At 47.8% G+C, this 12,857-nt stretch overlaps 1 protein-coding gene across 1 annotated transcript in view; it reads right to left on the reverse strand.

Moving 5' to 3' along the window:
• Positions 1-253: 253 nt before the first annotated feature.
• LOC119375233 (protein-L-histidine N-pros-methyltransferase-like) overlaps positions 254-12,857 on the reverse strand; it is a 195,623-nt gene continuing 183,019 nt past the window's right edge. Inside the window, 2 exon segments of the mRNA XM_049420440.1 lie at positions 254-2,095; positions 2,097-2,244. Coding sequence (XP_049276397.1) covers positions 1,586-2,095; positions 2,097-2,244 — 658 coding nt within the window. The 3' untranslated portion in view covers positions 254-1,585.

The following is a 12,857-nucleotide window of genomic DNA, read 5'->3' on the forward strand; positions in this document are numbered from 1 at the left end:
CTCATCGGAAAGTCGGAATGCACGCCCGCAATGCCGGATTATAAGTTTCGGCAAAGAGAACATTCCCACGCCTTGTCCCGGTTCGTGGGCTTTGAAGGCGACTTGCTTCTGCTCCTGCAGCCGAAAATCGCACATATTGGCATCGTGAAGCCGAATTGAGCGAGCGTACACACAACTTCACAACACAGCAGCGGACTGCGACCGCGTCAGTAGGTACCCAGGGATGTCGGCGGCGCATACCGGAAGTGACGAATCGCCTCTCGGTGACGTATGTGCACACTAGGTATACATGGCAAATTCAGATTCCACTTCCCCCCTCCCCGGTGTCACTGTCTGGGTCAGTACATCAAGCTCTTGCCCAACCTACCAGCTTACATTATTTCGCGTGCCGCCATCTATTTATCTAAGCGAAAGTTTACGGCAGGGCACGTGCTTCAGTGTAAAGTCACCATTTACGAGATACTGTGTGCATGTCTTTGCTGCTGGGCAAGATGGTCGCAATGGGCAAAGTTATAGCACGAATGATGGTGAGGGATGAACATCATTGTAAGCTCAATCAAGAATTGGGTGGTAACTGCGATTTACTTGCTCAACGCCATGAGCTCAATGAAATAATATTCTCTGTTTAGTACATAGTTGTTGGCCCTGAGAGATTTTTTATAACTACACAGCTCTCGCATGTCTGCTCCAATGACCACAATATTGCAACGATAACTTAAGTATGTAATCCGAGCGCCTGCCATCTTTCTTTCTTTTTTTCTCTCCGAAAGACTGCAGAAATGATGTCTTGGAGCACGCTCGGCAAAAATGATGAGATTTCTGCCGAAATGTAGCAGGATGTAGCAGGTAACACCTTTTGGCACAGTTTGGCCCAATTGGCGCAGCAATCACATCACTGCAGTTGTCCTGCAGGAAAAAAAAAAAACCCGAACGATTACTGATTGATCATATAGAAGGCGCTTGTGCTTGTTAACGTCGAAGAAGGCAAATATAGATCACTACTAGTAACAATAGTACATTTTTACATTAAAAACTATTTTTGTCTGACACTTCATCTTTTTAAATGCTGCTAAATCTAGGCATCAGTAGAGGAGGCAACATCGGTACTACCCCACTATCTTGCTAAGTACCTGAGCGTTCGTATTTTCTGAAAGCGTGAAGGCAATTAGTATCTGTGCACGTGCATATTGTTACAAACAGTTGCATTTATGGCCTAATATATAGTTGTAAATAACCGGTTTTTAAAGTAAAAAACCCGTATGAAGCAATAAGGTGAAAGTTTAGGCAAGTCCACGTACTGCACACAATTCCCATGCTGGCTGAACCGTCACGCTTGCAGCTCGCATATACACTAGCGCCAGAGTTCCCTCTAGTAATCGATCTAGGAAACTCTACAGTACAACTATCGGCACAATGAAAAAAAAAAAAAAAAACCTCTGCCGTTGCCTCCTGGTACCTACATCCGCACTTCACTTAAAAAAAAAAAGAAAAAAAAAAGCCCAGCTGCTGCAAGAGTAAGGCTGCGGTGCGCCATGTATTGAATAATGATGTTCTAGATGCTATCGGTTCTAGACAGCGTAACGCGTCAGGACGGTCCATCTCCATGCGTGTCGGCAGCTCGGAGCACCATGACGACGTCGTCCAGCCAGTAATAGGCCTGTTCGAGGTCGCCCTCACAGAGGTAGGGAAGTCGGGTCCAGGACTCCAAGATGAACCCAGCAGGCACCAACACGTCCTTGTAAAGCGACTGGACCTGCTGCTCCAGTGTCGAACCGCGCACGTACAGTGTCTCGAGCGGTTTGGCGCCGCACTTGCCGGACTCTACGTACTGCGACAGCGGCAGCACCAGCGCAAGCACCAGCCTGCCCGAGGGGTTTGAAAGCCGAGCCCTGAGCGTGCGCAGCAGTCCCAGCGGAGTCTCGCAGCGGTCTAGCACGTTCAGGCAGCAGACCACGTCGTACAGTTGCTCTTCCCCGTCGTCGTCTCCATCGGCAGGCCTGAGCGTCGCAGCGTCCAACACTCGGAATCCACGCCGACTCAGCACGCGTCGCATGGACGGCGACTTCTCGGTCACGTCTACCTGGCCGAACAGAGGGCGCTATGGCTGCCGTCACGTTGCCGTCGCCCGCACCCACGTCCAGTAGTGAGCCGAAGAGCGGCAACTTCGGCGAGTCCGCCCCTAGGCGCAGAAGCCGCAGGAACTGGCTCATCGAGAAGACAAACATTGAGCCACGCCCCAAGAACCTGCGAGCATTGCAAGGCGGTGTTCAGGGTCATGTGCCATAGGGCAGAGAGATAATGTTTTGGGCGGAAGTCGTTAGTATATATTCGCAGAAACAGCAGTGCGACTTTTACCGAGACCTCCATGTCGAGCCGTTGTATAGTGAAGGAGATAGCGGCTCTACGCCTCGACATGAAAGATACGTCTCTATTAATGCGTAAACATTTTTAAGTATGTACAGTCGGCCAAATATTTAACTATCGTGCGCGAGCGCCGACTTTCTTGTGCGTCAGCGCCGTACGACGGAGCCAAGTTGCAAACAGGGCGAGAGTAAACGCATGCCCACGAAGCGCGCTCAGCTGGGCCCATCGTCTCCTTGGCTGTTCTTTCGTGGGAACGTCACCCTGCATTAACTCAGTTCAGACGAACAGGCAGCGCGTCTTGCGCGTATCTTATATTCCGAAGATCAGCAAGCGACAGAGAAAATGAAATCCGCAGACGTCACACGCCCGCGCGCATGAGATAAGCTGACAAATGTGGATCGTTCATTTGTTATCTGGCGACGCAAACGCTTTTTTTTTTCTTTGTAAGAGGGGCGCTTACTCTCGCCATGTTTGCAACTTGGCTCCGTCGTACGGCGCCGACGCACAAAAAAGTCGGCGCTCGCGCACGATAGTTAAAGATTTGGCCGGCTGTACTGGTTCATATCATGGCAAATTATGGCGCAAAAGCGAAAGACCGCGAACTCACGATCACAGCTCAGGCAGATTAACAGCACCAACGGCCAAATTTGTTAAGGACGATCACATAGTTCTGTAGCTGAAAACGGTTTTTGTTATTTTACTTACACAAATAATATCTTTCTATATTAAGCCTTGGCATGCTTCATTTGTCAACGATAGCACATGTTCCCGCATGAAAAACTTACAACTTACATACCCGTGTATGCTCTTTTATCCCCCTTCCCCCTTTATTTCGCTTAAGAGCAAAGATTACAAAGTTGCCTTTTCACCATGCGAAGTATGGTTATTCATTACAAACCGAGAACTATAGCTGGAACATCCGATGCTCTTTCCGGAATGTGGCGTAGATTTTATATACGAAGAAACGAACGATTTCACAGGCCAGTGCGAACATTCAATATTTTCGAATATTCCATTGGATATTAAGCTATTCAGCGTTCACATTTGCACGAATTTCCATATTCGAAGTTTTCAAAGTATTCGATACGAACGCCACTTTTCCGTGTATAACTCGCACCCTCTTTTACGACAGAATGCAGGAATAACTGCACGCAACGCTCCAGTAATTCTAACAAACAGTCTCTATTCGAGGCTCATGCGCGCTCATCTGCGTCGTATGTTCTACCAGCGGCTCAGTTCCCATCGACAATCTTCAACTACTTCTTAACTGCAAATGACAGCCGTCGAGCGCAGCTTATTCTGGTCACAGTTCTGGTTTACCAGCGACGCGTGCGCTGTTCGCTAACACTAAACGCTAAATAGCGTTTGCTAGTTAGCGACTACTAAAAGACGAAGTGGGTCGGCGAACATAGAAGGGTGGTGGTAGAGGGAGGCTGGGGTACCCCGGGTACCCTAGGAGATGAAACCGAATGGCCGAGATTTCTGCCTTGAAATGAGACTTCACGGCAGCTCGGGTCGTGCTGCGGTGAAGCCATGACTTCACAACGCACCGCCGTCTTCTCTGTTGAACATACACATACATCAGCAACCGAGGTTTGGGAAGTTGTGTCTGGCTCGAGTTTTCGGATATATCCGCGCGCAATGTAGCTAAAAATGTCAGCCGTAAAGATAGCGCTATCCAGGTTGCACGTCACAATCTCGCTTTCGTTGGCGAAGTGGTTTCGCGGCTTCCCAATAGCCGAAAGGCCGCTGCGAAGACACCTGCGTTGACTTGAAACAAAACCGTATATTCGGTGACCGACACTTAACGAAACAGCACTGGTTAGGCCTGACGACCAAGGCAGGCTCAACGGCGGGATGTTCGCCGCTCATCAGTGATGCGCGCAAGCTGGACTGAGGATTGCAAAAGCGGCAAGTCTGCCTGCCTACTGAGTTCGTCTGTGTCTTTACACAATGAAGTAGGTAAAAATCTGGTGTAGAAAAAAATAATTGTTCGGAATTAGCGGAATAAACTGCCGGCGTCACGCAGTGAAGACTGCGATCCACAGCATCGCGACGGAAATACTTACGCGCCTTCAACCACCCGGAAATATTAATTTTACATTAGCACAAAAGTGAGCAACAGTTTCTGTGCTGCTGAAATGGTACGAAATGTAGAACTTGATCCTTTCATGAAAATAACTGAATAACAACAGCGCTTCGAAAATAAGTTACATGACTACAGATATTAAACTATTTTCTTTGTAGTGAGTCTGACGGAATGCCGTCTGGTCAGGTAAGAACATTGTTAAAAATGAAACAGGCGACTGGCCAAGGTGCAAACAAAACGACGTTCTGTAGCTCTGGGTATAGTACGTATAGAAAATATGCAATACCTCGAGCATGTACGCTTCACTTGGCACTGGCTTGCTCACTGCACTTTCGGATCATTTCATTAAAGCAAGCTTGCTGCTCGAATAACCCCCGATGTGATGGCCCCACAGATGAGGCTGACACAACGCAAAAGACACCGCGCAGCTATTGGCGCATAAAATCACAAACCTTTCTCTGTAGCTGCTTTAAGCCATTCAGTTCGTTATCATACATCACAAATGATCGAGGATGCAGAAAGTTGTGAAATCACCTATACAAAGTCTCACTGGCTGCATGACGAGGGCCAACGTTATTCAAGTAGACGGCTTGCTCGGTGCCGGTGCATACCGGCAAAACATTTGTTAAAAACGAACTACTGTTCGTTAAAAACGAATTATTCTTCGGAAATGTAAGCTAGCGGTGACCAGGATGAATTCCAGGAACAATTGATCACCAACTACGGCGCGCGAAACGGGAATCAGCAAGAAACCAGCCGTGCGCGCGTGCATGCACACAGACCTGAAATAAAAGGTCACCAAAGCACTTCCCGCCTCGGCGACAAATGTATAAAAGAAAACAACAGAAAAGGAATCTTTCATCTCGTCCTCTCTGAAATGCTTCCTGCGGGCAGAACCAGAACGGAAGGGAGATGCGGAGAATTGGTTGTCACGGCAACCACCTTACGGTCACCATGGCAACGCAGTCGTCCCGCAAGCATCACGCACGCGGGCTGCCTGGCGGCGCGTCCCCACACTTCAATTTGGGTCTCTGCTGGCTGCTCTGAATGTTTGCTGGCCCGCCGTCCACATTTGTTTTCGGCCCAGCCGGTCATGGGCGAGGGAGCGGGCGCATTTTCATCCCAGTTCGCCGATCACAAACACGCCCGAGACGCTCGTACAGCGCAGGTGGCGTGCGCTCTCTGACTCACGAACGCTCCTTGCACGGACAGCGGAGGGCAACGAGAAATGCAAAGCGCACTCAGTTTGATGAGGATCCTCGGAAAGCGTGCCGCCGTGGTGAATGTCCCAATCGCTGGTGCGCACTGTCTGCCGGACAAGAAGTGTTCTCCGCGAGCGTACGACCCTCGCTGCCAATCAATTTCTAGAAACGGTTTAACGGTTACCATTCAGGCACGCAAGCTCCCACAACCGCAGCAAAGCTATAAAATCAGCAGGCTGTTAATATCGGACACGCGTACACTGCGCGAGACTTCGTCCTACAGCTGCAACCCCGAACTGTTCCAAGAAAGAACAAACGAACAAATAAGGATAATAAATAAATAAATAAATAAATAAATAAATAAATAAATAAATAAATAAATAAATAAATAAATAAATCGTCCTGTCAGAACAACAAAAACAACAAAAAAACAGACCTCTGCCAATAACGTTCTCAACATCGGTAGCACTATCACATCAACTCCCTAAATTTCTGACTATCGTATTTTCTAAATGCTAGAAGAAAATAAGTATGTGAGCACGTGCATAGTCGTTACAAACTGTTGCATTTATAACCCAATATTTTGTCGTATGTGGCCGGCTTATAAGGTGCAAAACCATATCAAGCAAGGAGGACGAAGTTTAGGTAAACGATGTACTACCCATCCTTCCCATGCTGTCTGAACCGTGCTTGCAGATCCCGCATAGACACTAGCGCCACCGCTTCTTCTATTGTAGGAAACCTTAGTGCAACTGTTGGCACAAGAAAAGAAAAAAAGAGCCACTGCCGCGTCCTTCCAATGCCGCATCCTCATTGCGCTTCTAAAGAACAATTGCTTCAAGAGAAAGGCCGTAATGCGCCTTGTATTGAATAATGAAGATGCTATTGGTACTAGACAGTGTAACGCGTCAGGACGGCCCAGCATGCATGCGTTTCGGCAGCTCGGAGCGCCATGACCACGTCGTCCAGCCAGTACTAGTAGTAGGCCCGTTCGAGGTCGCCTTCGCAGAGTAAGGCTTCGCAGAGAGGAAGTCGGGTCCATGCAGGACTCCAAGATTTTTGCCTTACGTATCCATCTCGACGCGGCCATTGCAACCTCTTGCTCAGTACCGCCACGCCCTACCGCAGCAGGCAGGAGAAAGATATCTGGTGCCATGAGAAAATGTTCGTGTAGCTCATTGAACCCGAATAAGGTTAAATGGGGCCACGTTAGAAGTCACGAGTTCAGTTCCCATAAAATTATGCTACAGAGACTTGTGGCACCCGCCCCGGTGGTAAATGGTTGTAAATCAGTGCTGGGCAGTATCGAAGATACATGTATCTTAGATAACTATCTTAGATACTCCTTGGGTATCTTGTATCTGTATCGCGATACGTCTCGCAAGACGTGTATCTGTATCTGTATTTCCGATACATTCAATAATGTATCGTGTATCTTAAGATGCAAGATACTGCTATAGAAACAACACAGAGCGAAACAATTAACGTTGGCTGAACTACGCTTCTTAAGCTGATACTGCTGCTACTAAGCTACTTGAAAAATTACACCATCTCCCGCTAAAGGGGACCATGAGGCGATGCGAAGCCGTAGCACTTGCACGATCGCGTTCCGTTGGCGTTCGTTGGGCATGCTACCGACCTCGCGTCGTGGAACGCGAAGAGGGACGCTACGCGCGTCGTATCTTCCATCTAGCCTGGCCGTTAATTCTCACAGGGCGAGCGGGGAACGCGGTCGACAGGCGGGCGAGAGGGGGGCAGCGTGGGAGAGGAGAGAGAAGCGGAGGGGACGCGCATGCGCTCGAGCTCATCGCGGCGTTGCGCAGGAGAGAATTTCGGCATGTCTAGCCCGCGCTTCAGAGGAAGAGTGGAAAGGGGGAGGGGAGAGGCGAAGGGGAGAGGGAAAGTGGAGAGGGGAGAGGGGGAGTGGAGAGGAGGAGTGGAGAGGAGGTGTGTGGAGAGGGTATGCGCATGCGCAGTAAGGGTGGTCACGCCGCACACCACCACCACCGGATTGAGCTCCGCCTTAAGATACTTCGCATCTAAAAACCTAACGACAGTAACATTCTTTTATATATCTGCCAGAGTTCTCCAGCGAGGGCAGGCGATGATGTCAGCGCGTCCCGATTGGTGGAGCACAGTCACGTGGTGGCGCTCGCGCGATCTCGACAAAAACAAGCCCGCGAACGTCTACGAGCAGTTGAACTTCGCTTTCTCGCAATTTTTTCTTTCCTTTTGCTTGTGTCGGTGCCATGACACTTTCTCGTAAACACTGTACTGTTCTACGTACTCCAACGGGCACGGCACCTTTCGCGGAAATTCTGATGCTCCTATGGTGTCGTTGTCGAAGTTTCTCTTGCGTGGTGCTTCGTTACGAAGTCTGAAGAATGCAAGAATGGGGTTTCTTTGTGTCTCGCGGCTTTCACACGACAACGATTTAAGAGATCTTGAGGATGTAAGTTTGACTTACATGCGATGAGATTGACTTATATGCCAATGAGATTCTGAAAACTGTCGCTCCACCGGTGCTGATGCTAGATGCCGTAGAACAAGCACTTATGTAACATAAGATATCTTGGCGTACTGTATCTGTGTTCTTCCTGCTCAATTATTCAAGTGGTTATCTTGATCATAATTTGATTGTCAGCATGAGTGCTATTTTTGTTGTCCTCCGTTTGCATCCCATTTAAAGAAAGCCCGTGAAACATGACCACGTGACTGCCCTCGTGCGCTGCCGTACTGCAGCGCTCTGAAACGCGCTTCGAGCGAAACAACCAGCGCGTGGACCATAGCGAAATGACCGGCCGCGGCTTTATGCATCGGCTTCACAGTGCGTCAGCATTTCTGTCTACCGCACACGACAAAAAACGCCGTCGTCCTCGATATGCTGACAGTTCGCGCGCCGGTTGTTTTGCTCGAAGCACGTTTGAGATCGCTGCAGTACGGTAGCACACGAGCGGCGCAGTCACGTGGTTTCATTTGATATTTCGAGCGCTTTCTTTTAAAATCGGAAAAAAAAAATCATCGCGCAGGATGTATACGTCGCCACCGAAAATTGGACCGGTCGTTTTGGAATGCCTTCTATGACGTGATGGCACCCACTTGGTCCTAAATGAATATTAAAAAGTCTGCATAATTGATCTCAGTTAATCAACCAAATAAGCGCAATATAATACATATTATAATGAACGCCGCATGACTGTAAACCATACTCCATTGGTTTCATTCAGTCGCGGTTTACCATTTTTTTAGATATTTGGTTCTATAATTACGTAAAACAACCTGTAAAAGTATTCACTGTGAATGATGCGGAACCGCCTTGCTATTTGACTAAGATATATTGGTTTTCTTTTTTTAGGTCACCGAAAAGTTTTTCGCTGTTGCAAATAACGAGATAGCCGTAGCTATAAGTGGCAATAATATGAATAGCAGTGGTATCCTGCAACGCTTTTTGCCACTACAGTGCGCCTGAGACAATTCTCGACGGCACTAGTTCTCTCGGAGAAGAAATTTCAAATGATTGCACTTTAGTAAATATGTTGTTAACGAACGCTACAGGCCAGCAGACAAGTAGAATATAAAAATCATTGCAGTTTTAAGCCGTCAATGCAAACATCATACGTCACAAAAAAATATCTCTACCAGCGTTGCTGCTGCGTTTCGGCTGATCCGGTATTGCGAAAACGGTAATACGCTTACGGACAAGGTAGAACTGCACAGCGGTATTTGCGCCATCGTGCGGAGACTTCTTGTATTGAGATGGCAACCCACTAGCTGGTCGGCAAGTAGAGAAGCGGCACCCATTAATTACAAAAGTGTCAAACAAGAACCATTGACAGCGCAGCGTATAAAGAGCTCTCATGTTAAGCTGAGTTGTTTCGGAATGAAACTAATACATATTGAGCAAGTAAGACAGAAATCTGGGGGCACAGAGACATATTTTTTTTTCAAAATTAAACAAAGTTGGTCGCAGTTAAGAAAATTCCGAGTAAAGATTTTTGTTCATAAGCGTTTCCTGCTTCATTATATCGATATTAAGAGCGAATTTGCAAATGTATCGAAGTATCTTAAAATACAATTGAGAAGTATCGTATCGGATACAATTATCCCAGAAGTATCTTGTATCCGTATCTCAAATACTTCTTGCCTGGGTATCTTGTATCGTATCGCGATACAATTTTAAAGTATCTTTGCCCAGCCCTGGTTGTAATGATTGACCGCTGACCCGAAGGTAATAATAATATCTGGGGTTTAACGTCCCAAAACCACGATTCGCTGACCCGAAGGTCCCAGGATCGAATCCTGGCAGCGGTGGCCGCATTTCAACGGAGGCAAAATGCTAGAGGCCCGCGTGCCTAGAGTTAGGTGCACGTTAAAGAACCCCCAGGTGGTCAAAATCTCCGGAGCTCTCCACTACGGCGTCTCTCATAATCATAGCCTGGTTTAGTGACGTAAAACACTAACAGTTATTATATTAAACTTAGTTGCGTGCTCACGTCGCAACCGTGAGAAACTTAACGCGTATTCGGCTCCAAATTTTTATTTCAGAAATGTGGGCCGTACCAGGGGTGCTATGCAGGATGGCCCGAGTTTGGCAAAACTCGGGATCTTTCCGAGCTCTGGCGACACCCCCTTTTGAAAGAGCTAATAGTACGAGAAGGTGAAATCCATCCCTCAGCGCGCGCTCCGTTCCATTGGTTACGATGGAACGCGGCGTCACGTCAAGGGCGGTCGAGAAGGTTGGGCGGTGTCGTCAAACTAGATGCAGCTTCTTTCATTTTGACGTGAACAGCGCGTGTAATACACAAGGACAAAGAACCGACGAGGACTAGCGCTAGTCCTCGTCGGTTCTTCGTCCTTGTGTAGTATACGCGCTGTTCACGTCACTATGGAATACCAACTAGCCCGGTCACACACCTTTCTTTTTTCATTTGTTTGTCGTTCCACTGAGTGCAGAAGTGCACCCATACAAGAAAAGTGGCAGAAAGCTCTACTAATTATATTTTTTATGTGTTCGCGGGCCGTTTGAATTCATTTTCAAGTGTTTAATATCTGCACTAAGCACCCTTTAGAATAATCAGCACCGTGGCCTCCGAGATTGGTTCCAACCGAGCGCCTTACAACACCGCGGCTAGAGCTAATCGTCGAGGCCACGTGTATAATGACCATGGTCGGCCTCTACATTCTAGCGCGTTGCTAGGCCGGCGCGCGCCCTTCTTCGTCCTCTTATTAATCGTCTGCTTGCTCCCCGAGCAGGTGTTGCCGGCAGGTTAGCTAATTGGCTGGACGGTATACCTAGCTAAGTCAGGACATGCTATAGCGAAGCTGATTAAGCCAAATCATGCTAAGGCCGAGCTAATTAAGCCACGTCTTAGTAAGACCATGCTAATGAACCGTCTAAAGCTAAGAACAAACTAATTTGGTCATGCTAATTAACACGACGCTAATTAAGAGCGTGTATTTAAAAACAAAATAACCAAGACCTTACGCACCGAGATCGTGTTAATTATAGTACTAATTAGGGCTATGTTAGTTACCTCTGTACTATTCAGGACCTTGCGAATTAAACCTGAATAATTAATGTCGTGGTAATTAAAACATTAACAGTCAAGACAGGGCTACTGAATATCTTGTTAGTTAAGACCGAGCTAATTAGAGCCATGTAAATTAACACGACGCTAATTAGGAGCACGCTAAATTTAAACCAAGCTAATTAGGAACTTCCTCGCCATGTACGCGGTAATTATGATCACTCTAATTAGCATTATGTTAAGTACATTCGGGCTATTCAGGACTCTGATAATGAAATCTAAGTAATTAATGTCGTGTTAATTAAAACATTACCAATTAGGACATAACTACGCACTGCCATGTTAATTAAGGCCTTCCTGTCAATAGCACGAATATTGAGACCGAACTGGCACGGTCATTGCTCCGAGGCAGACCAAGCATACTGAGTTGACGAGCCACGTAAAAAGCTCGAAGAAGCTAGGTGACAAGATCCTCCCATGGCCCCAGCCTTGCGCAAGTAGTGCAAGCTGACCAAATTATTTTATATGCAAAGAAGCTGCTGAGTAGCGTCCACCGCATGAAACACTTGACAGGCACACCGGCACTATGACAGTCCCGAGTTGAACTGGGGCCTTTTCAGAATCAACGAGTTTGTGCCCGAGTTCGCACGTCAATCAATTTAATTGACAGACGCCCGCGGCGAAGATCGGATCCGCCCACCATGTTTGCTCTTGCGGAGGAGCAGGGCTCACGGCGCAATGCCAGCAAGCGGCGCGATTCATCTATCAGCTTAATCGCACAGACTATGCACACACGCCGAAGAACTAAAGGTTATATTATCCCCGCCACGGTGGTCTAGTGGTTATGGCACTCGGCTGCTGACCCGAAGGTCGCGGGATCGAATCCCGGCCGCGGCGGCTGCATTTTCGATGGAGGCGAAAATGTTTGAGGCCCGTGTACTTAGCTTTAGGTGCACGTTAAAGAACCCCAGGTGGTCGAAATTTCCGGAGCCCTCCACTACGGCGTCTCTCATAATCATAGTGTGGTTTTGGGGCGTTAAACCCCAGATATTATTAAAGGCTATATTATCACGTGTCTACGATGTCTCGCATTCCAATTCACCGCGCTCACGATGTAACACTCACAGCCACGAAGCAAGCGCCCCTGGTGAGATTTGCGGCGAGAATTATTATTTACTAGCTTGTGGCGACATTGTTTCTACCGATTCGTTACTACAGAAAAATCTTCAGACGTGGAATGTAAGTATAGCAGCAACCTGTCCATTTATTTATCTATAATATTCCAGAGAAGCGAAACGAACTGCACCAGAGTGCTACGTGTGCACCCTTGTTACCTTCGAGAGTGGAAATTTCCATGCTGCAGGTGGAACGAAAGAATTCTCCGAAAGAGGACAAACGCCCACGAACACGCCCATGGGAGGCGCGATGATAGGCTGGCAAAGAGATAGCGCGACAATCACGCGGACGTCGCTACACTGTCAAAATGTTGACTGAGTGGCGGCACTGACGCGTTCGCACATGGCGCTCCTTTGAAAACCGCCGCAGATGCCGCACATGCGTATGTGACGCCATGCTCGTTCTTGTATCCATTTTTATCAACGCTGCTATCGCGTGCTCTGCACTGGCTTCCTTTCATGACCGCCGTAATGCGAGCTCGGAGCAAACTCGTGTGCC

This window comes from Rhipicephalus sanguineus, chromosome 1 (assembly GCF_013339695.2).
Source record: "Rhipicephalus sanguineus isolate Rsan-2018 chromosome 1, BIME_Rsan_1.4, whole genome shotgun sequence".
In the NCBI taxonomy this organism is placed as follows: Eukaryota; Metazoa; Arthropoda; class Arachnida; order Ixodida; family Ixodidae; genus Rhipicephalus; species Rhipicephalus sanguineus.